General features: G+C 44.4%; 1 protein-coding gene across 1 annotated transcript in view; it reads left to right on the top strand.

Annotated features, from left to right (window-relative positions):
- The window catches only part of iqgap1 (IQ motif containing GTPase activating protein 1), a 139,386-nt gene that overhangs the window by 3,384 nt on the left and 111,787 nt on the right, over positions 1–24,215 (top strand). The window contains 1 exon segment of the mRNA XM_084338230.1: positions 1,991–2,093. Coding sequence (XP_084194356.1) covers positions 1,991–2,093 — 103 coding nt within the window.

Genomic DNA, 24,215 nt, shown 5'->3' with positions numbered 1-24,215 from the left:
TGCTACTTCAACCTACAGGCAGAATCTGACCCCAATCGGATTTCTTATGTGACATTCGCGGGTCAGATTTATTTGTGAACAGCACTCTTCACTCATCTCATCTTTTCAATTCTGATTTGGGCCACTTTCAGACGTTGTCCTAAAAGGGATGATGGAGGTGGTCAGTGGAGGGACGGGCAGGTGGTCAGTGGAGGGACGGGCAGGTGTTTCTGTTACCTTATAGGTATTTGAGGTGATACTTCTTTATAAGCAAAACTTGAGGGGACGTATCATAACCGCTCTGTGTTTGAAAGCATATTGAAAGAAGAAATGTTCACCTCCATCTCACCACCATTATCATCTGCTCACAAATTAGCTGGCTTCCACTCACAAATTAGCTGGCGTGATGTCCATCAACTTATGAATTAAACTATAAACTGTGACCTCAGTGTCCTCCATGTTTACTTCCATCATTATTGTTCATTTGCGCCTGTGGGTCAGTTCAGCAGCACGTGGGTCAGTTCGTATGTGTCACATTCTTACCCTTCATTCACACACCGACGGCGGAGGCAGCCAATGCAAGGTGCCGACCTGCTCATCAGGAGCATCTAGGGGTTAAGTCTTAAGTGTCTCGCTCAATGACACTTAGACACTCTGCCCGGGAGGAGCGGGAATCGAACTGGGAACCTCTGTATTACCAGACGACTGCTCCACCTGCCGAGCCACTGTCGCCCCCCCCCCCCCCCCCCCCACCACGACGTGTATTTGTCTCCGAGAGAGATATTCGACTCAAAAACAATGCTGATTTATTTTTCACATAATCTCACACACACATCCAAAAACTGTAAGCAGTTTTTCATACATTTATTTAGTTTGACAAGTATTTATATATATTTTTTTAATCTTTCCCCCCCCCCCCCTCCTTTTTCCGATTTTTCTCCCATCCCACTGTTAGTCGTTATGCCAATTCCCAACCCCCTTCCTGGTTGTTGCGCACCCCCCCCCTACTGTTTGTCCGAGAGGCCGGAGACTGTCACATGCTTTCCTCCGACGCATGTGCAGCCAGCCGGCAGCCAGCCTGGCAGCGCAGACTCTCACTGGGAGAGTGTAGCGTGTGGGAGGCCGCACTACCTCTCACCAGATCCTACCCTCGCTGTGCAGGCGCCCCGACCCAACTGTAGGGGTCGCTGTCCACAAAGCCCAGGACCCACCCGCCAGCTTTCCCACCCCCTGATACAGCCAATTGTATCAGTGTGAGAGGCCAGCCAAGCTGGTGACAACGCCGGGAGCTGGATTCGAACACGCGAACCCAGCGTCTCCAGCGTTGGTGTAGTTTGACAAGTTATTGAGAGATGACATTGTGTTAATTACAGCTCAATGAAATGATAAGGTAGCAATTTCTTCATCTACATTATTTCATGGAGCTGTAATGAACACAACACAAGCATTCAATGTATTCGTTGTAGTATTCATTGTGTGTGTAGCTGTTCTGAAGTGTATTCATTGTGTGTGTAGCTGTTCTGAAGTGTATTCATTGTGTGTGTAGCTGTTCTGAAGTGTATTCATTGTGTGTGTAGCTGTTCTGAAGTGTATTCATTGTGTGTGTAGCTGTTCTGAAGTGTATTCATTGTGTGTGTAGCTGTTCTGAAGTGTATTCATTGTGTGTGTAGCTGTTCTGAAGTGTATTCATTGTGTGTATTGTGTGTGTAGCTGTGCTGGAGTGTTCATTGTGTGTATTGTGTGTGTAGCTAGCTGTGCTGGAGTGTTCATTGTGTGTATTGTGTGTGTAGCTGTGCTGGAGTATTCATTGTGTGTATTGTGTGTGTAGCTGTGCTGGAGTATTCATTGTGTGTATTGTGTGTGTAGCTGTGCTGAAGTGTTCATTGTGTGTATTGTGTGTGTGTAGCTGTTCTGAAGTATTCATTGTGTGTATTGTGTGTGTAGCTGTGCTGGAGTATTCATTGTGTGTGTAGCTGTGCTGAAGTGTTCATTGTGTGTATTGTGTGTGTAGCTGTGCTCGATGGCGTGGAGAGGCTGACTGCAGAGGAGATGGACGAACGCAGACAGCAGAACATGGCGTACGAGTATCTGTGTCACCTGGAGGAGGCCAAGCGGTAGGAAGCCCTCAAACTACCACTAACTATAACTACTAACTACTAACTACCAACTACCACTAACTATAACTACTAACTAACTACCAACTACCACTAACTATAACTACTAACTACCCACCAACTACCACTAACTATAACTACTAACTACCCACCAACTACCACTAACTATAACTACTAACTAACTACCAACTACCACTAACTATAACTACTAACTACCCACCAACTACCACTAACTATAACTACTAACTAACTACCAACTACCACTAACTATAACTAGGGATGTCCCGATCACGTGATCGGAATCTGCGTCGATCACGTGCTTTTCAGAGGATCGGGGATCGGGAAAAAATAATAATAAAAATCGGCAGTCAAAAAAAGAGAGATTTTATTCAACAAACATGACCATGTCCACGTCTTAAACTCATACGGAGGCCTTAGTTTTGGTTTTAAATTACATATAATATATCATCATTAATGTATTTATTGTCACACAGAGCAGAATAATTGTCCACAACAAACACATTCCCCTTTAATTTTCACCGTTGCAACAAACACCCCTTTAATTTAGACGCTACACGCTACACGCTCGACCACATCACAACAACAGTACAACACGTCGCTCCCGAAACACGGTTAATATCCACTGATTTGAGCAGCTAGACTTAATGTCAGAGGTTTGGAACTAAGCATTTTAAAATAGAAAGTCAAGCCAGTTGCAATGTTTGCAAGGAGGACAGCCAGGCTGGAGGCGAAGTTTTCAGACTAACTTTTCACCTGGAGGATAACGTTACGTGACTGAGGATTATCGTCGGCGTTTCAGACCAGAATGGACCATTACGTAAGTCGAACACTGAATGTATACTAATGTGCAAACATATATTGAAACTTTTAATATTTCTCATATGAAGCAGAAGCACATTTCTCAGGGTGAATGTAATAACAAAAGCCTCCGCTCTCGCGCCCCGGACTATTATAGGCAACAGATGGGCTTGTCTCGCTCTGCCAGTTTCTGACAAATGCGTCAAAATTGATTACTAATGTGAAAGATCGGATCGGAAGCAAAAAAAGGCGATCGGGACATCCCTAACTATAACTACTAACTACCCACCAACTACCACTAACTATAACTACTAACTAACTACCACTAACTATAACTACTAACTAACTACCAACTACCACTAACTATAACTACTAACTACCCACCAACTATCACTAACTATAACTACTAACTACCACTAACTACTAACTAACTACCAACTACCACTAACTATAACTACTAACTAACTACCAACTACCACTAACTATAACTACTAACTACCCACCAACTATCACTAACTATAACTACTAACTACCACTAACTATAACTACTAACTAACTACCAACTACCACTAACTATAACTACTAACTAACTACCAACTACCACTAACTATAACTACTAACTACCCACCAACTACCACTAACTATCAACCACTAACTAACCATCAACCAACCACTAACTAACCACCAACCACCTACTAACTAACCAACTACTAACTAACCACCAACCACAAACTTAACTACTTAACTAATGCGGCTCTGATTATGTCCTCTTGAAGTTGAAGGGCTTCAAATGTGAAAGTATATAATATAATCTTCTTACATTTCTGCCATGTTTCCTATGCAACATGCTTTTCTTCAAAGTAACTAGTAACTGATGGGTTCAGATAAATGTGTAAAGGAGTAAAAAGTACAATATTCCCTTTGAAATGTAGTGGAGTAAAAGTACAAAGTTCCCTAAAATGAAAATATTCACGTAAAGTACAAGTAGCTCGAAATTGTACAGTACTAGAGTAAAAATACCTCCACCACTACTGAATATATGAAGTATACTATGAGCTAGTTTAGTATATGCGGTAGGGCCTAAAAAAAAATATGGTTTGTTTCCGGTTGCCGACCGACCCTGCCGATATATTTTATGAGAAATCTTAGTCAAACCTTTAGTATTATGGATATTAAACATGCTGGCAGAGTACATGCATCCATGTTGTTGTAAACATTTTAATTAAATAAAGAAATTCCCTATCCATAGTCGCCGTGGGAAAGAATAAAATAAAAAATTAAATTAAATAAATTCCCTACCTACCCATGGCCTTAACTGACAACCAACATGAAACAAACAATATTTTTTGTTATGCCTAGGTGTGTTGGCTGTTCGTTCAGGCTGTGGTTGTGGGATGAATGAATGAATGAAAACTTTATTTAACAGATTGCAGAATGGGTACAATACAGTACGGCTCAATACATACAATTGTTAAGGGGATGCAGACCTGAGAAAGACGTTTGTCTTGTTTCCATCAGGGTCCCCCATTTTCAATTCATATAGACATTTATGACATACACAACATACATGACATTTATGGCATAGGGACATATACAGTACTGTTACCCCTAGATCCTGACAGAGTATATACATATGATGGGGAGGGGACTGTACATTAGGAGGGGGTGGGTGGGTGGGAGAGAAATATACATACGGTGGGGAGGGAATATATACATGCAGTGGGGAGGAGACTGTCTATTAGGAGGTGGTGGGGGTTTTGGGCATTTACGGTGGCCAGTTTCGAATTGCAGCCTCCCGTAGGTGCTCTTTAAGAGCGGTTTTGAATGTGGGCAGGGATTCACATTCCTTTACAGCTTTGGGTAGGGCGTTCCACATTGTTGTGGCATAATTGCGAAACGTGTTTAGTCCCTTGTTTGAGCCGAATCTGGGTTTAACATGATTTGTTGAGCTTCCTCTGGTGTAGTGGTTGTGGTATTCACTGACCTTTGGGAAGTATTTTGACATGTACATGGGCACCCCGGTCGTATAGTGTATCTTGTAGACCAGGCCCATTGCAAGTTGCTGTACTCTGTCGTCTACTCTAAGCCATCCTAGGTTGTCAAAGTGGGCAGGGGTGAGGTGGGTTCTGGGGTTCAGGTCAAGTAGTAGTCTGACCAGTTTGTTTTGTGATGTTTGTAATTTTGTTTTAAGCGCCTTTGAGGTGCTTTGGTACCATGAGGTGCATGCATAGTCATAGTACCCTTGAATGAGTGCTCCTGCCAGAGTCTTCAGGGTATTCTTGTTTACCAGAGAGGAGATCCGGTACAAGAATCTAGTTCGTTGGTTGACTTTTTTTATTACGTTGGATGCCATTTTGTCACAGGAAAGATTTGCCTCTAGGATGGAACCCAGGTAGGTAATTTCATCTTTCCTTGTGACAATATTGTCACCCACTGCAACTGAGAAGCCGTCGGTCTTGCTGAGTTTGTTATTTGAACCGAAGAGAATGGACTCTGTTTTGCCCATGTGTAATGATAGTTTGTTATCAGCGAGCCATATGCAGATTTTGCCTAGTTCCGAGCTGAGGGTTTTTTCAACCTGCAACTTGTTCTTGTCAGAGACCAGCAGGGCTGAGTCGTCCGCAAACAGGAACAAGTTGCAGTCACAGGCTGACGACATGTCATTTGCATAAATTAGGAAGAGTAGCGGTCCTAGTATGCTTCCTTGTGGAACACCACAGCTCACTGTGAGGGGGGGGGGATAGAGTACCGTTTACCTCTACCATCTGTTCTCTCCCCTCCAGGTAGGATTGCATCCAGCTCACTGATAAGCTATCAAAACCAATTGCTTTTAGCTTGTCCATTAGAATGGAGTGATTGACAGTGTCAAAGGCCTTTTGTAGGTCCAGCATGACCATGCCGCAGTATTTGCCCGCGTCCACCTCTTGTTTGATGTGGTCGTTCAAATAGAGGAGGCATGTGTCAGTGGAGTGGGACGTTCTGAAGCCAGATTGGAATTCGTAGATTAGATTTTTTTCCGCCAGGTACTTTTCGACCTGTTCGTAGACTATTTTCTCCATGACTTTCGAGATGGAGGTAAGAATAGAAACAGGGCGGTAGTTGCCTGGGTCTAATTTGCTGCCCTTTTTGTGCAGAGGGGTCACTCTCGCAATTTTGAAGTCCTTGGGGACGTGCCCCTGTTTTTATAGAGAGGTTTATTATGTTTGTGATGACTGGGGTGATGGCGGCTGCTGCGTCTCTGAGGAATTTGGAGGGGATGTTGTCATGGCCAGTGGCCTTGTTAGGTTGGAGGGCGCTCAATTTTTTGAGTACCTCATCGCATGGATGGATGATTCATCAGTCATGTGACTCTAGATGCCTGGTGTTGTGACTAGATGCCTGGTGGTGTGACTAGAGGACTGGTGGTGTGACTAGAGGACTGGTGGTGTGACTAGATGACTGGTGGTGTGACTAGAGGACTGGTGGTGTGACTAGAGGACTGGTGGCGTGACTAGATGCCTGGTGGCGTGACTAGATGACTGGTGGTGTGACTAGAGGACTGGTGGTGTGACTAGATGCCTGGTGGTGTGACTAGATGACTGGTGGTGTGACTAGAGGACTGGTGGTGTGACTAGATGCCTGGTGGTGTGACTAGATGACTGGTGTGACCAGCACTGTGATTTAGATACTGGGGTTGTCTCAGGTAATCTCTCGTCATAACCAGCATGATGTGTGTGTCTGTCTGTCTGTCTGTGTGTGTCTTGAGGAATGAGTAACAGGAAGTGACTCAGTCCCTGTTGAATTTAGTGTTGCCACAGAAACCCACGGTTGTCATAGCAACGGGTTCCGGTTTTTGTGTGTTGTGTGTGTTCAGATTCAGATTACTTTATTGTCACTTATTTCGGTACTTTACAGCAAGAAGAGTGAAAATCTATTTATTGCGCTCCCTTGACTATAGCAGCTTCCATAGGCAATAATAAAAATAGGGGGGCGTCAATGGGCTCTGTTGACGAGTCTGATGGGGGGGGGGGGGGGGACAGAAACTGTTCTTCAGCCGGTTGGTTCTGGCTGTGTGGCTGCGGTAGCGCTTTCCAGACCGCATCAGCTGGAACAGTCCATGGTTGGGGTGGTTATTAAGGTCCCTGATAAATTTCCGGGCTTTTTTTAAATAATGAATTCCAGAGGCGGGGGGGGGGGGGGGGGGGGGGGGGGGGCACAGCGGGAGAAGGCTCTGGATGGTAGTCGGACAGGAAGAGGGGGAGTGACAAGTTGATAGGAAGTGTAGGGCTGGAGATGTTCTGTGAGATAAGGAGGGGCTATAGGTTATGGAGGGCCTTGGCGGCTACGTGGCGTAGTGGGCAATGCGCTCACCACGAATACTGGAGACGCTGGGTTCGCCTGTTCGAGCCCAGCGCTCCACATTGCTTTCAGTTTGGCTGGCCGTTCATACTAATACACATTGGCCGTATTAGGGGGTGGGAAACTGATGGGTGGGGATCGGGCGTTGTGGACAGCGACTCCTACAGGTCGGTTGGTGCGCCTGCGCAGTAGAATCAGGAAGTGTCGGGGGCAGCGTGAGCCTCCCACGCGTTACTCCTCGCCACTGAGAGATCGAGCTGCGCAGGTGAAAAGATGCGACTGCTGTTACCTCAAGTACCGGAGGGGACTTGTGCTATGTATGACTTAGTCCACATTGCAGCCGGCTTGTGGGAGGAAAGAAACAGCGTCCGTGACAGGGGAGGGTGGAATGGACCTGTCTCAAAACCCTGCCCTCTTTTCTTGATCCTTGTTTGTACGAGGAAGTCGGAGGTAAGCGACAGCTGTGATTGGAGGATCAAGAAAAGGGGCAGGGTTTGAGATAGGTCTATTGGATGATACGAAATTGGGATGGGAGAAAATATAGAAAATGGGAGAAAAAGTGGATAAAAAAAATGGTTATGGAGGGCCTTGAAAGTGAGTAGTAATGTAACTTTGTAGTCAGTGCGTGACTTAAGAGGCAGCCAGTGGAGTTGGTGGAGAACAGGAGTGATGTGGTTGGTGGAGGGAGTTCTAGTGATGATGCGGAGTTTTGGACCAGTTAGGAGTTTATGGAGGTACTTGTGTGGGAGACCAATGAGGAGGGAGTTACAGTAATCCAGGCGCGATGTGACCAGGGCGTGAACAAGAATAGCGGTGCTGGTAGGTGGAAGTGAGGGACGGAGACAATTGATGTTGTGTAGGTGGAAGTAAGCAGACCGACCGTGTGATGTTATTAATGTGGAATTTGAATGACTGTGTGCTATCGAGGATGACACCCAGACTCTTCACCTGAGGGGAAGGAAAGTTATGTATGAAGGAATGTATCTGAGGACGTAGTATCTTGAGGACGTATTTGAACACACCTGAGCTATTGTTATGCAAAGTAGCCAGGTGGGTACTTGGCGAGTTGGCGCATCAAGTCAAGTCAAGAGTTTTATTTGTCACGGCATACAAGCATACAGTGAAATGCGGGGGTTCATGCCCGCAGCGATTGTGCAATAATAATACAATACAATAATACAAGTAATAAGAATAGGACGAGAATAAGACATTTGTGCAATAATACAAGTAATAAGAATAAGACATAACAGGTATAATGTACATACGTTTAGAAAAAGCATGGTAAGACATGCTAAGGTCCTGCGCGGCGATAGTGCAATACGCTGTTAGCTACGGATGAGGCACTGGGTCTTATGTACACTACTATACAATGCTATACTATACAATCTACAGTTGTACTATGTGTCCTTATGCTAGCTTGCTATATCCATCTGTTTACTATACAAGAACCACTCCTGTTTTTTTTTTTTTTATCTACTTTTTCTCCATTTTTCTATTTTTCTCCCGTCCCCAATTTCGTATTGTCCAATTCTACCCTCCCCTGTCTCGAACGCTGTTAGGCCATGCCTCCCACAAGCCGTCTGTAGTGTTGTCACGATACTGGAATTTCTAACTTCGATACGATACCTTGAAAAGTATCGATATTCGATACAATTTTCAATGCCACAGGGAAAAGATTTTAATCTTAAAATGTAAATTTCTTTATTAAATTTTGTATTGACACTTTTCATTGCCTCACTGTTTTTAAACAAAGTCAACACACTGGCCAGGATTAGTTTAGTAAATTTATTTAGCACATTATTAAAAAAAACAGTGCTAGGAGGGAACGAAGCCCAAAGGGCTTGTACAAAGTTCCACTCCCATCTCATTGTCCATAAACAATATGAACGAAATACATGTGTAGCATGGTCTACAAAATAAACTACAAAACAGGATCAGAGACATTAGGCAGACACTATAGCGAAAACATGGAAGATTGACACGAGTCGGTAACAAGAACAATCTTCTTTGGGCAAAGGAGAGGAGAATAACATATTAACGGTATATATTCCCTGTGTAGATAAACAGAGAGTGGGAGGAGTCTGAAGAGAATGCTGTAGGGATCCTCACAGTGTGTGAGGAAACAGGGAGTGGGAGGAGCCTCACAGTGTGAGGTCATCATGGAATGCTCAGTAGTGTGAGGTCATCATGGAATGATCGGTATGCCTCTAGCAGGTGCATACCAAGCTAGGTGTGTGTGATGATTCAGAAGTGTTCTCTAACATCAGACTGATGTGGTTATTGTCAATGAAAATCCTAGGGAGGTGTTGTTCTAGAGACGTTGGTTGTACTTTAACTTTCCGTCGTCTTCTACAAGTTACCAAAGGCTGCCTTCCTGTCGTCTTCTACAAGTTACCAAAGGCTGCCTTTCTGTCGTCTTCTACAAGTTACCAAAGACGTTTCAGAATAACTGGAGAAACGTGCCTCCTCCCTCTCAACACCAGCTGAAACGACTGTTTGGGTTTGAGGGGGATGAGGGGTGGAGCACACCTCTGTGAAGGAAGGGTGCGCTGCATTTACAACACAAGACAAAATAAGAGCATCACGGCATGCAACACAATAATCATAGCCAAAATGTAAACTCGATTAAACGCCCCAACCCTAGTCTCTCTATCTTTCTGTATGTCTCCGTCTGTCTCTCTCTCTTTATTTCTTACTCTCTCTTTCTTGCTTTCTCTTGCTCTCGCTCTCGCTCTGGGAATGTGGTCAGGCATGTTGTTGTATGCCTGTGGGGGGCTGGCTGAACTGTGTCTCATATTCTAATTAGAATTTAGCTTCACAATCTTAATCATTATATATAATACTATTGTACTGTTGTACTGGTAGAATACTCTTGTACTGGTAGAATACTCCTGTACTGGTAGAATACTCCTGGTAGAATACTCCTGTACTGGTAGAATACTCCTGGTAGAATACTCTTGTACTGGTAGAATACTCTTGTACTGGTAGAATACTCCTGGTAGAATACTCCTGGTAGAATACTCTTGTACTGGTAGAATACTCCTGTACTGGTAGAATACTCCTGTACTGGTAGAATACTCCTGTACTACTGGTAGAATACTCCTGTACTGGTAGAATACTCTTGTACTGGTAGAATACTCTTGTACTGGTAGAATACTCCTGTACTGGTAGAATACTCCTGGTAGAATACTCCTGTACTGGTAGAATACTCCTGGTAGAATACTCCTGTACTGGTAGAATACTCCTGGTAGAATACTCCTGTACTGGTAGAATACTCCTGTACTGGTAGAATACTCCTGTACTGGTAGAATACTCCTGTACTGGTAGAATACTCTTGTGTTAAATAAAGGATGCATGTCTCTCTACTATGCAGCAACAGGAAACATGTGAAAGAACTTGAATGAAGAAACTGTGTATATGTGTCGGTGTGTGTATGTGTGTATATACACACGTGTGTGTGTGTCCGTGTGTATATGTGTCTGTATGTGTGTCTTATCAAATCAAAGAAAATGTATCTGTAAGGCCCGACAACACACATTAATGTCCCCATGGGCCGGACACGTCTTCTTTAAACAAGTCAAGAAGAAACATCACAATGAATCAAGAACAAAACAAAAAAAACACCATGAAATCCAAAATAAATGTAAAATAAATAAATGCAACACTCCCATACCTCATTAAGCCTTACTGTAAATTGTCATCCCATTTCTGCTTTGCACTATATAGTATATTGTATATTAGTATATTGTATAGTATATTGTATGGTAACTAAGTTAATTCTACTCTGCATTGAACATTGTACATATGTACATACTGAACACTTGTGCCTACGTACGTGACTTCTATTTTATACTTGCTATACTTATTTTATTTTATACTTATCTATTTCTGTCTAGCACAGTCTCTGGAGCGTAACAGAAAGAAGCATTTTGTATAAAAGTATTCTGTATGACAACTAATAAAGAAACTTGAACTTGAGACATACCCCAATGAAGGTAAGGAAAATCTCACAAAAAAACCTAGCAATAGGAAAAAAGCACCACAGGCAATGTGGAGGAGAGAAACCTTAGAAGCGCCGTTCAAGGGGGTATCCCGCTTCTTGGATGTCGGTGATGGTAGTGTTGCTAAGGATGATCAATGGGTGGAGAATAAAACGGGCGAAATAGTTGGCATGTATGTACATATATGTGTAATAAAACACAAATATGTACATGCAATAGCAACTGGGGTACATAAGAAAATTTTTGAAAGATTGAAATAGAATAGAGCTAAGAACAACAACAACAACAACAACAACAACAACAACAACAACAACAACAACAACAAGAGAAAAAGCATAGGGAGACGAGCGCTGGTATGAAAATAGGATAACGGGGAGCTCCAGTAGCTCACCACGTACCGCAAGCGCTATTTCAGCGCCGTGGACAACCGTGCTCGTCACGGATCTGGGGCTTAGCGAGTTCGAATCCCGACTGCAGCCGTGCCTTTCCCAGAGTGTCTTCCCCCCCATCTGAACCCTTTCAGCCTGTTTCTGTCGGTCATCCTTGACCAGTATAAATGTGATAAACACATAAAAGAGCCAGGGGAATGGCCAAAGTAAAAAAAATAAAAAATAAAGGATAACGGCTAAATGTCGAGGCTCGAAGCAAAAAATATCAGTCATATTCGGTTTGCACACGAGTATGTATTCCGTTCGGATCCATTTGAGGTATGGGGGGCGACGTAGAGAGGATCGTATCCTCTTGGTCATCACCAAGGGACGGCCACCACCTTGGTCATCACCACGAGACGTCCACTCACAGGGAGACAGGGACAGACACACATATGCTTGTGTATGTATGTGTGTATATGTGTCTCTGTGTGTGTGTGTGTGTGTGTGTGTGTATATATATATATATATGACCGTGACCAGCGATTGATGCCACATATCTACATTTCATTTTCCATATTTTTACATTTCCATTCCATAAAATGTTCCAAAATTACAGCATGTAAGCTTTCAAATGATACATTGAAATCTGAGAATGTTTGATGTGGTCATTTGAATCTTGTAAAACAGTATTTTTTCTAGATGATTAAAGCTGAGAGAAAGCCTCTCAAAGCCAGGCCAGATTTGAACACGTCTGCCAGTTTGGGCGGGGCGTGAACAATACCCCCCTACAACCAGCCCAGCCACTCCTCTCACCTGAATAGCGTTAACATAAGCATGTCACTAAGTGCTGTCACAGTACATGCTGTCATGACTGTGAAAATAGCTGTTATACAAGCTTAAAATAAAATGGAATTATAATAATGTATTAATAGAATTTATACAGAAAGTGTCTTGCAGTCAGTATATCCATAGGATGAATAAATATAGAAGTATAAATATATTGCACTTAGTGGATAGAGGTAGAAGCTGGAAAACATAACCGTTCCATAGCCTGAAGTCTTATGTAGTACAGGTCCAAAGTTTAACAATCCCACCCGGAAAATGTGTGTTTCACAAAGGTTTCTGTAATGTGTGTGCCCGCGTTAATTCGGCATGATTTCGAGGCTCATTAATTTCGAGGCTCTATAGTCAAAACAAAGGATTTTCCACTGCTTCTTCTTTCTCGTTACGATCAGCCCTCGCTTCGTCTTGTAACTCAAGACTGAAAGCACGCAATAGGTTGAGAGAGGGGTGTCGATCCTAACAGCGGGAAGTTTAAAGGAAAACACCAACATTTTGGGAAATTAGCTTATTTGCCATCTACCCTGGAGTTAGACCAGAAGATACATACCTTTTTTATTCTCTGTGCATGCAGTAGGAGTAGGAAGACGTTGGGAACTAGGCTAATGGAGGAACCTACTTCCAGTGACTGACGCTAAGCTAGTCTAACGGTGCATGTCTTCCTACTCCTACTGCATGCACAGAGAAGAAAAAGGGTATGTATCTTCTTGTCTAACTCCAGGGTAGATGGCAAATAGGCTAATAATTTCCCAAAATGTTGGAGTTTTCCTTTAACTTTCCAACAATGTATTGAACGTCCGGGAGAAATGCAGCCATCGGATGTACAAGTCAACAGCTTACCCATAAAGAAATGACGCTGTGTTCATCCTGCTCTGGTAGATGAATTCTACCGGCAACAATAGTAAACAAGCCCATGCGCTCGAGACGAAAGCACTTTGTCTTGATTCGCATGCCAATGTCATCCCTCCCCCACGCAAGGAAACAGCCTTTTTTTTAAAACAAAGAATTGTTACTATTAGAGATACTATAACGGTTTGCTTTTATAGTAAATATGTTCTTAAACATTCAAACTGATGTGATTTGACGTCATTTGACTTCCGTGAATTGAGGACGATAGCGCTGGGCACGGTCACATATGCGTGTGTGTGTGTGTGTGTGTGTGTGTGTGTGTGTACCTCTAAAGGTATTCAGCCTCCTTCACTTCACATGTTGTTGTTGTTGTTTTCTAGACTGAAACGCAGTAAACATGTTTGACAGTTAGGGTTAGTTGGTTAGTTAGTTTGACAGCGTGGAGACCTGGAGGAATCTGAACATACCGGTCACGCTGGCTCGCTGGAGGAGAGGAGAGTCCCTTGACCTCTGACCTCAAGATATCTGCTTGAAAAGGAGTTCAAAGAAGAGTCTCATATTCAGCCACTAGTTGTTCGGAGTGTGTTGGTGTTTAGCTCCTGGGCGTGTCTGTTCAGAGTGTTGTTGTTAGGGGGCGTGTCTGTTCAGAGTGCTGTTGTTAGGGGGCGTGTCTGTTCAGAGTGTTGTTGTTAGGGGGCGTGTCTGTTCAGAGTGTTGTTGTTAGGGGGCGTGTCTGTTCAGAGTGTTGTTGTTAGGGGGCGTGTCTGTTCAGAGTGTTGTTGTTAGGGGCGTGTCTGTTCAGAGTGTTGTTGTTAGGGGGCGTGTCTGTTCAGAGTGTTGTTGTTAGGGGCGTGTCTGTTAGTCTTAGGGGGCGTGTCTGTTAGTGTTAGGGGGCGCGTCTGTTCAGAGTGTTGTTGTTAGGGGGCGTGTCTGTTCAGAGTGCTGTTGTTAGGGGGCGTGTCTGTTCAGAGTGCTGTTGTTAGGGGCGTGTCTGTTCAGAGTGTTGTTGTTAGGGGGCGTGTCTGTTCAGAGTGTTGGTATTAGGGGGCGTGTCTGTTCAGAGTGTTGTTGTTAAGGGGCGTGTCTGTTCAGAGTGTTGTTAAGGGGCATGTCTGTTCAGAGTGTTGTTGTTAGGGGGCGTGTCTGTTCAGAGTGTTGTTGTTAAGGGGCGTGTCTGTTCAGAGTGTTGTTATTAGGGGGCGTGTCTGTTCAGAGTGTTGTTAGGGGGCGTGTCTGTTAGTGTTGTTATGGGGCGTGTCTGTTCAGAGTGTTGTTAGGGGGCGTGTCTATTCAGAGGGCTGTAAGGACAGACACGCAGACAGACAACCAATTAATGTGGTTCTGGGACAAAACAATCGTCTTTTGCAATAATGTTATTTTGGAATTTCTGTATTTTAATTTGAACAACCTTTTTAAAAACTAAAGAAGGTTGTCACTGTCAGTGTGGTGTATTGTGTAGTTTGATAAGATATAAAAGACTAAACCTAATGCGTGTCATCATCAGCCTCGCATCTAAACTGAGGATGTGCAACAAATATCCCATTTGAAAACAACATTGAGATCAGACACCTGTGTTGCCATGGAGATATGAGGTCAGGATGTAGACGGCGTGCCCAGTAGAGAGGTGGTGTACTGAGCGTGCCCAGTAGAGAGGGGGTGTACTGAGCGTGCCCAGTAGAGAGGGGGTGTACTGAGCGTGCCCAGTAGAGAGGTGTACTGAGCGTGCCCAGTAGAGAGGTGGTGTACTGAGCGTGCCCAGTAGAGAGGGGATGTACTGAGCGTGCCCAGTAGAGAGGGGGTGTACTGAGCGTGCCCAGTAGAGAGGAGGTGTACTGAGCGTGCCCAGTAGAGAGGAGGTGTACTGAGCGTGCCCAGTAGAGAGGGGGTGTACTGAGCGTGCCCAGTAGAGAGGTGTACTGAGCGTGCCCAGTAGAGAGGGGGTGTACTGAGCGTGCCCAGTAGAGAGGGGGTGTACTGAGCGTGCCCAGTAGAGAGGTGTACTGAGCGTGCCCAGTAGAGAGGTGGTGTACTGAGCGTGCCCAGTAGAGAGGGGATGTACTGAGCGTGCCCAGTAGAGAGGGGGTGTACTGAGCGTGCCCAGTAGAGAGGAGGTGTACTGAGCGTGCCCAGTAGAGAGGAGGTGTACTGAGCGTGCCCAGTAGAGAGGGGGTGTACTGAGCGTGCCCAGTAGAGAGGTGTACTGAGCGTGCCCAGTAGAGAGGAGGTGTACTGAGCGTGCCCAGTAGAGAGGTGGTGTACTGAGCGTGCCCAGTAGAGAGGTGGTGTACTGAGCGTGCCCAGTAGAGAGGTGGTGTACTGAGCGTGCCCAGTAGAGAGGTGTACTGAGCGTGCCCAGTAGAGAGGAGGTGTACTGAGCGTGCCCAGTAGAGAGGTGGTGTACTGAGCGTGCCCAGTAGAGAGGTGGTGTACTGAGCGTGCCCAGTAGAGAGGTGTACTGAGCGTGCCCAGTAGAGAGGGGGTGTACTGAGCGTGCCCAGTAGAGAGGGGGTGTACTGAGCGTGCCCAGTAGAGAGGTGGTGTACTGAGCGTGCCCAGTAGAGAGGTGTACTGAGCGTGCCCAGTAGAGAGGAGGTGTACTGAGCGTGCCCAGTAGAGAGGTGGTGTACTGAGCGTGCCCAGTAGAGAGGTGGTGTACTGAGCGTGCCCAGTAGAGAGGAGGTGTACTGAGCGTGCCCAGTAGAGAGGTGGTGTACTGAGCGTGCCCAGTAGAGAGGTGGTGTACTGAGCGTGCCCAGTAGAGAGGTGGTGTACTGAGCGTGCCCAGTAGAGAGGTGGTGTACTGAGCGTGCCCAGTAGAGTGGTGTACTGAGCGTGCCCAGTAGAGTGGTGTACTGAGCGTGCCCAGTAGAGAGGAGGTGTACTGAGCGTGCCCAGTAGAGAGGTGTACTGAGCGTGCCCAGTAGAGAGGGGGTGTACTGAGCGTGCCCAGTAGAGAGGAGGTGTACTGAGCGTGCCCAGTAGAGAGGTGTACTGAGCGTGCCCAGTAGAGAGGTGTACTGAGCGTGCCCAGTAGAGAGGTGTACTGAGCGTGCCCAGTAGAGAGGTGTACTGAGCGTGCCCAGTAGAGAGGGGGTGTACTGAGCGTGCCCAGTAGAGAGGTGGTGTACTGAGCGTGCCCAGTAGAGAGGTGTACTGAGCGTGCCCAGTAGAGAGGTGGTGTACTGAGCGTGCCCAGTAGAGAGGTGGTGTACTGAGCGTGCCCAGTAGAGAGGTGTACTGAGCGTGCCCAGTAGAGAGGAGGTGTACTGAGCGTGCCCAGTAGAGAGGTGTACTGAGCGTGCCCAGTAGAGAGGAGGTGTACTGAGGTCTTCCTGAGCAGACAGTCACACAAACAGCCACTTCCTATGAGCTTGACCTCTGACCCCTGCCTGACAGAGACTTCCTGACATCCAGGATGTGTGACCAGAGGCCGTCTATATAATGAGCAGATGGAGTACTTATACCTGAGACGGTCTATATAATGAGCAGATGGAGTACTTATACCTGAGACGGTCTATATAATGAGCAGATGGAGTACTTATACCTGAGACGTCTATATAATGAGCAGATGGAGTACTTATACCTGAGACGGTCTATATAATGAGCAGATGGAGTACTAACACCAGAGACGGTCTATATAATGAGCAGATGGAGTACTTATACCTGAGACGGTCTATATAATGAGCAGATGGAGTACTTATACCTGAGACGGTCTATATAATGAGCAGATGGAGTACTTATACCTGAGACGGTCTATATAATGAGCAGATGGAGTACTTATACCTGAGACGGTCTATATAATGAGCAGATGGAGTACTAATACCAGAGACGGTCTATATAATGAGCAGATGGAGTACTAACACCAGAGACGGTCTATATAATGAGCAGATGGAGTACTTATACCTGAGACGGTCTATATAATGAGCAGATGGAGTACTAACACCAGAGACGGTCTATATAATGAGCAGATGGAGTACTTATACCTGAGACGGTCTATATAATGAGCAGATGGAGTACTTATACCTGAGACGGTCTATATAATGAGCAGATGGAGTACTTATACCTGAGACGGTCTATATAATGAGCAGATGGAGTACTTATACCTGAGACGGTCTATATAATGAGCAGATGGAGTACTAATACCAGAGACGGTCTATATAATGAGCAGATGGAGTACTTATACCTGAGACTGTCTATATAATGAGCAGATGGAGTACTAACACCAGAGACGGTCTATATAATGAGCAGATGGAGTACTTATACCTGAGACGGTCTATATAATGAGCAGATGGAGTACTTATACCTGAGATGGTCTATATAATGAGCAGATGGAGTACTTATACCTGAGACGGTCTATATAATGAGCAGATGGAGTACTTATACCTGAGACGGTCTATATAATGAGCAGATGGAGTACTAACACCAGAGACAGTCTATATAATGAGCAGATGGAGTACTAACACCAGAGACGGTCTATATAATGAGCAGATGGAGTACTTATACCTGAGACGGTCTATATAATGAGCAGATGGAGTACTAACACCAGAGACGGTCTATATAATGAGCAGATGGAGTACTAATACCAGAGACGGTCTATATAATGAGCAGATGGAGTACTAACACCAGAGACGGTCTATATAATGAGCAGATGGAGTACTTATACCTGAGACGGTCTATATAATGAGCAGATGGAGTACTAACACCAGAGACGGTCTATATAATGAGCAGATGGAGTACTAACACCAGAGACGGTCTATATAATGAGGAAGAGATGGAGTACTAACACCAGAGACGGTCTATATAATGAGCAGATGGAGTACTAATACCAGAGACGGTCTATATAATGAGCAGATGGAGTACTAACACCAGAGACGGTCTATATAATGAGCAGATGGAGTACTTATACCTGAGACGGTCTATATAATGAGCAGATGGAGTACTAACACCAGAGACGGTCTATATAATGAGCAGATGGAGTACTAACACCAGAGACGGTCTATATAATGAGGAAGAGATGGAGTACTAACACCAGAGACGGTCTATATAATGAGCAGATGGAGTACTAACACCAGAGACAGTCTATATAATGAGCAGATGGAGTACTTATACCTGAGACGGTCTATATAATGAGCAGATGGAGTACTAACACCAGAGACGGTCTATATAATGAGCAGATGGAGTACTAATACCAGAGACGGTCTATATAATGAGCAGATGGAGTACTAACACCAGAGACGGTCTATATAATGAGCAGATGGAGTACTTATACCTGAGACGGTCTATATAATGAGCAGATGGAGTACTAACACCAGAGACGGTCTATATAATGAGCAGATGGAGTACTAACACCAGAGACGGTCTATATAATGAGGAAGAGATGGAGTACTAACACCAGAGACGGTCTATATAATGAGCAGATGGAGTACTAATACCAGAGACGGTCTATATAATGAGCAGATGGAGTACTAACACCAGAGACGGTCTATATAATGAGCAGATGGAGTACTTATACCTGAGACGGTCTATATAATGAGCAGATGGAGTACTAACACCAGAGACGGTCTATATAATGAGGAAGAAATGGAGTACTATAGGGCTGACCTTCGAATTTCTTTTTGGAATTCGAAGCTTCGGGGCCGAGATTCGATTTAAATTCGAAGCTTCGAGATAAAAATAATAATAATAATAATAATAAAAGAAATTATTATAAAAATAAAAAAATATATATATATTTATGTTGTGGGACTTGTGCAGCACTTTGTTCAACTTTGTCAGTGCTGTAAAGTTTAAACCTTAGACAAAACTAAACACTTTGCTTTCATGAAATATTGTAAGCCGTCATTTGAGGCTTTATAAAAGCAGCACAATGAACACAAATCTGTCAGTGCCGAGTCCGACCTCATCTTAAATAACAAACAGCATTGCTTGTTGTAGTTAACAAAGAGGGGCAGAGTTGATTTTGCACACAAAAAAAATAAAAGATTTTTCGAAATTTATTTTCATATTAGAATCCCATGCCCATCGAACGAAGTATTTAAGACAGCCCTAGAGTACTAGTACCAGAGACAGTCTACATAATGAGGAAGAGATGGAGTATTAATACCAGAGACGGTCTACATAATGAGGAAGATATGGAGTACTAATACCAGAGAGTCTATATAATGAGGAAGAGATGGAGTATTAATACCAGAGACAGTCTATATAATGAGCAGATGGAGTATTAATACCAGAGACAGAGTGGTTGCCACGGTAACCAGGGAGTCTGTGTGTAGAAGGTCTGGTTAGTCTCGTCGGTCGCCGTTATCAAGATGGCGGCAGTGGAGCGAGCAGACTTCTCTCTAGAGAGACTTTGGTGTCGAGACGGAGTCTGCTGGACAGAGACGTAGAGCAAGAACAGATAGAGAGGGTCTGCTGGACAGAGACACAGAACAAGAACAGATAGAGAGGGTCTGCTGGACAGAGACACAGAACAAGAACAGATAGAGAGGGTCTGCTGGACAGAGACACGGAACAAGAACAGATAGAGAGGGTCTGCTGGACAGAGACGTAGAGCAAGAACAGATAGAGAGGGTCCGCTGGACAGAGACACAGAACAAGAACAGATGGAGAGGGTCTGCTGGACAGAGACACGGAACAAGAACAGATAGAGAGGGTCTGCTGGACAGAGACGTAGAGCAAGAACAGATAGAGAGGGTCTGCTGGACAGAGACACAGAACAAGAACAGATAGAGAGGGTCTGCTGGACAGAGACACAGAACAAGAACAGATAGAGAGGGTCTGCTGGACAGAGATGTAGAGCAAGAACAGATAGAGAGGGTCTGCTGGACAGAGACACGGAACAAGAACAGATAGAGAGGGTCTGCTGGACAGAGACGTAGAGCAAGAACAGATAGAGAGGGTCTGCTGGACCGAGACGTAGAGCAAGAACAGATAGAGAGGGTCTGCTGGACAGAGACGTAGAGCAAGAACAGATAGAGAGGGTCTGCTGGACCGAGACGTAGAGCAAGAACAGATAGAGAGGGTCTGCTGGACCGAGACGTAGAACAAGAACAGATAGAGAGGGTCTGCTGGACAGAGACGTAGAGCAAGAACAGATAGAGAGGGTCTGCTGCACAGAGACGTAGAACAAGAACAGATAGAGAGGGTCTGCTGGACAGAGACGTAGAACAAGAACAGATAGAGAGGGTCTGCTGGACAGAGACGTAGAGCAAGAACAGATAGAGAGGGTCTGCTGGACAGAGACACAGAACAAGAACAGATAGAGAGGGTCTGCTGGACAGAGACACAGAACAAGAACAGATAGAGAGGGTCTGCTGGACAGAGACGTAGAGCAAGAACAGATAGAGAGGGTCTGCTGGACAGAGACACGGAACAAGAACAGATGTCTATGTGTTCCAGTCTGGTCTAGGTGTTCTAGGTCAACATGGTTAGGTCTAGATGTTCTTGATTGATTGATTGATTGAAAACTTTATTAACAGATTGCAGAATGGGTACAATACAGTACAGCTCAATACACACAACTGTTAAGGGGATGCAGACCAGAGAAAGACTTTCGTCTTGTCTAGGTGTTCCAGTCTGGTCTAGGTGTTCCAGTCTGGTCTAGGTGGTCTAGGTCTAGGTGTTCTCTAATCGTGTTGTGTCACAACGTGACATTTGTCTTGGCTGTTTTCCAGCAGCATGGAGTTGAAATGTCTCGTCACGGCAGCCTTGCTGTGGGTCTGTTTGTCCAGGATGGGCGTGGAGCTTTAACCCTCGCTGGACCACAGGCTAGCAACACATTCTTACTGCTTTTTAACCCTCGCTGGGCCACAGGCTAGCAACACATTCTTACTGCTTTTTAACCCTCGCTGGACCACAGGCTAGCAACACATTCTTACTGCTTTTTAACCCTCGCTGGACCACAGGCTAGCAACACATTCTTACTTCTACAGCTGCAGGGAGAGGGAAGGACACACACACACACACACACACACACGAGAGGTGCCTAGGTCAAACACAGTATTGATTAAATACAATGTCATTTCAATCTATAAAAGAAGAATCTATAATAAGCCTATGATCCATAAAGGATGCCTCCTTACCCTCCCTGTATTCATTGAGGCACCGGAGAATGAATAGAAGTGCATTTATATCGAGAATAGATAAACAATTAAGCAAGAGACCTCAGGGAAATGCACATTTTCTCAGGTATTATTATGTGTCCGGCTGTACAAACTCATCAGTATATTTAGTTTCAGCGCCTTGGTGATTCAGTTTGACACGCCTGCTTTACATAACAGAGGTGATATAGGCCATAAAACCCTGAAAAGTGGCTCGAATTTCTTTTTCCCCCCACGTCTGGGAACTACATTCTGAATGCATTTTTCCATAGACAATACCATCATGGACATTGGGTTAAAAGTTATCCGCAAGATATCCTGCCGATTTTTGTCAGGGGCCATAAATGTATATGTATGGAAATTACAAAAAAATATTTAATAAAAAATTTGTTGGGAAGACAAAATCTCTCTGAAATTTACATTTACACATGTACCTAAACATCTGAGTCAAATATTGGTCCATTAGTATACTTTTTTTTTTATCCACTTTTTCTCCTTATTTTCTATTTCTCCCATCCCAATTTCGTGTATCCAATTCTCCCCTCCCCTGTCTTGAACGTTGCTCGACTATGCCCCCCACTGGTCGTATGTAGAGAGGATATAAGCCTTGCATCACGTGTTCCCTCCGGCACACGAGGAGGCAGCCTGTCACATATTTTCACCTGCCAGCGCGGACTCTCATTGGCGAGGTGTAACGCATGGGAGGCTCACACTACCCCCGCCACTTCCTGTCTCTGCTGTGCAGGCGTCTCCCAACCGACCTGTAGGGGTCGCTGTCCACAACGTCCAATCCCCACCCATCGACTTCCACCCGCTGACTCTGCCAAATGAGCCAATACGACGGCTGGCCCAAGCCGAAGGCAATGCTGAGACTGGGATTCGATACCGGAGTCTCTTGCATTGGTGACGAGCGCAATCTCTGCTACGCCACCCAGCCGCGTGCATTAGTATACTTGAATGTGAATTTATACCATGATGTGCAGCAAATTTGTATCATAAAAAAATGTAACTTGTGATTCCCAACCTGCAATATTAAAGATGCTGGTACGATCTTCTAAAGATTGAGGTTGTACACATAAAACAGTTCAGTGGATAGTATAATGAGAAAAAGAATAGACCTACCACGCACTTTTGATCAAGATGGCTAATCAATCAAAACACTACACAATCCCCTTAATTTGGAATAATGTCAAAAAACTCATTAACCTTTTTATTTTCCATTTAAATACAAAATAGAATGCAGGTATAAAAATACAAACAAAGCACACTATACCTACTGTGTGATCCTAATCCCCTCGCCCTATACATCCCAACCCCAGTCCACACCCTCATCCACCACCACACTTCCCAGGCAACACTGATGTTAATCATCCTACGGTTAACCGTCTGTAGTGTGGCTGTGAAAGGGTTAACCCTTTGTCGTGTGGCAGTGAAAGGGTTCACCTTCTGTATTGTCGCAGTGAAAGGGTTCACCTTCTGTATTGTCGCAGTGAAAGGTTTAACCCTTTGGTAGTGTGCTAGTGAAAGGGTTAATGCCTCAAACACACCGCCCTGCTCTCTACATACACATGCCACCATCGCCATAGCAACAGCCCATGGTAACCTCTCCTCCCTGCAGTGACTTCCTATCATTCCAGGTGACATTTCACTTCTCTGAGGTCATCACTGAGTTACATTCCACCAGGGAGGTTGTGTTGCACTGAGCTACAGGCCACAAAACACTTTCCTTTTGGAATGTCAACAACAATGTTGTTGGAGGTGTTCGATAACATCTCTAATTATCTGTTAGAGGTGTTTATTACATCTCTAATGTTTATGTTAGAGGTGTTCGATAACATCTCTAATGTTTATCTGTTAGAGGTGTTTAATAACATCACTGATGTTTCTCTGATGTTTAACCCCTTAACAGTCCTGCATATATTTAGCATAAAACACCTGTCGATTGCATACCCAAAGTAATTTGCGATTTATTATACTTTATATGTATAGCGTATGCACAAGTCTCTTTTGGAAGGTAACATTCTGAAGTTTCTTACACAATAAAGAAAAATCACTCTTGAGTGCTAATGTATTAGAGAAACGGAGGTTTGAACACACTGAAATAAAATATTTGCTCCTTAATTTTGTGTTGACCTGTTGCCTGTTGTTGTGTTCCAGCTGAGAGGTAGGAGCTGGAAAACATAACTGATCCATAGCCTGAAGTCATACAGGTCCAAAGTTTATAAAGATCCCACGGAAAATTTAGTGTTTTACAAAGGTGTAAAACAGGTGGTATCAGATGGTATCCAAAAAGATTATTCCAATTCCTGATCGCCATTCCAAAAATCGATCCTTTTATTGATCCAACGCTACATACTGTAAAGACATATTACATGCTGTTCTGAGGCTCCACAATGACTGGGATCATCTCCGGTTACATGCGTGAGAAGTAAAATGTGGATTCCGGATTTTTGTTTTCTCATCCATTTTCATTGAGTCCATTCCAAAAGGGTGCATTACCATCTGGGAGACGATAGGGGGCGCTTTTTTCACACCTGAGCTCCTGATGGGGCTGGTTTCCCAACGGTAGACTCGGTTGATGAAATATGAATTCAGATCGCTAATAAAAAAATAATCACGATAATTGTCGTGCTAGGCATTCAAGGGGGCGGGCTGATAACACGTGTTATGTCGTGGCTGGCATCCAAAGTGTTAATAACCTCACTGATGTTTCTCTCTTAGAGGTGTTTAATAACATCACTGATGTTTCTCTGGTTGTTACAGGTCTTTAATAACGTCACTTTAATATGTCTACTGCATGCTAAC

Source organism: Notolepis coatsorum (genome assembly GCF_963971535.1).
Source record: "Notolepis coatsorum genome assembly, chromosome: 2".
NCBI lineage: Eukaryota > Metazoa > Chordata > Actinopteri > Aulopiformes > Paralepididae > Notolepis > Notolepis coatsorum.
The sequence above is the reverse complement of the archived record's forward strand: the minus strand, read 5'-3'. Positions and strand labels throughout refer to the sequence as shown.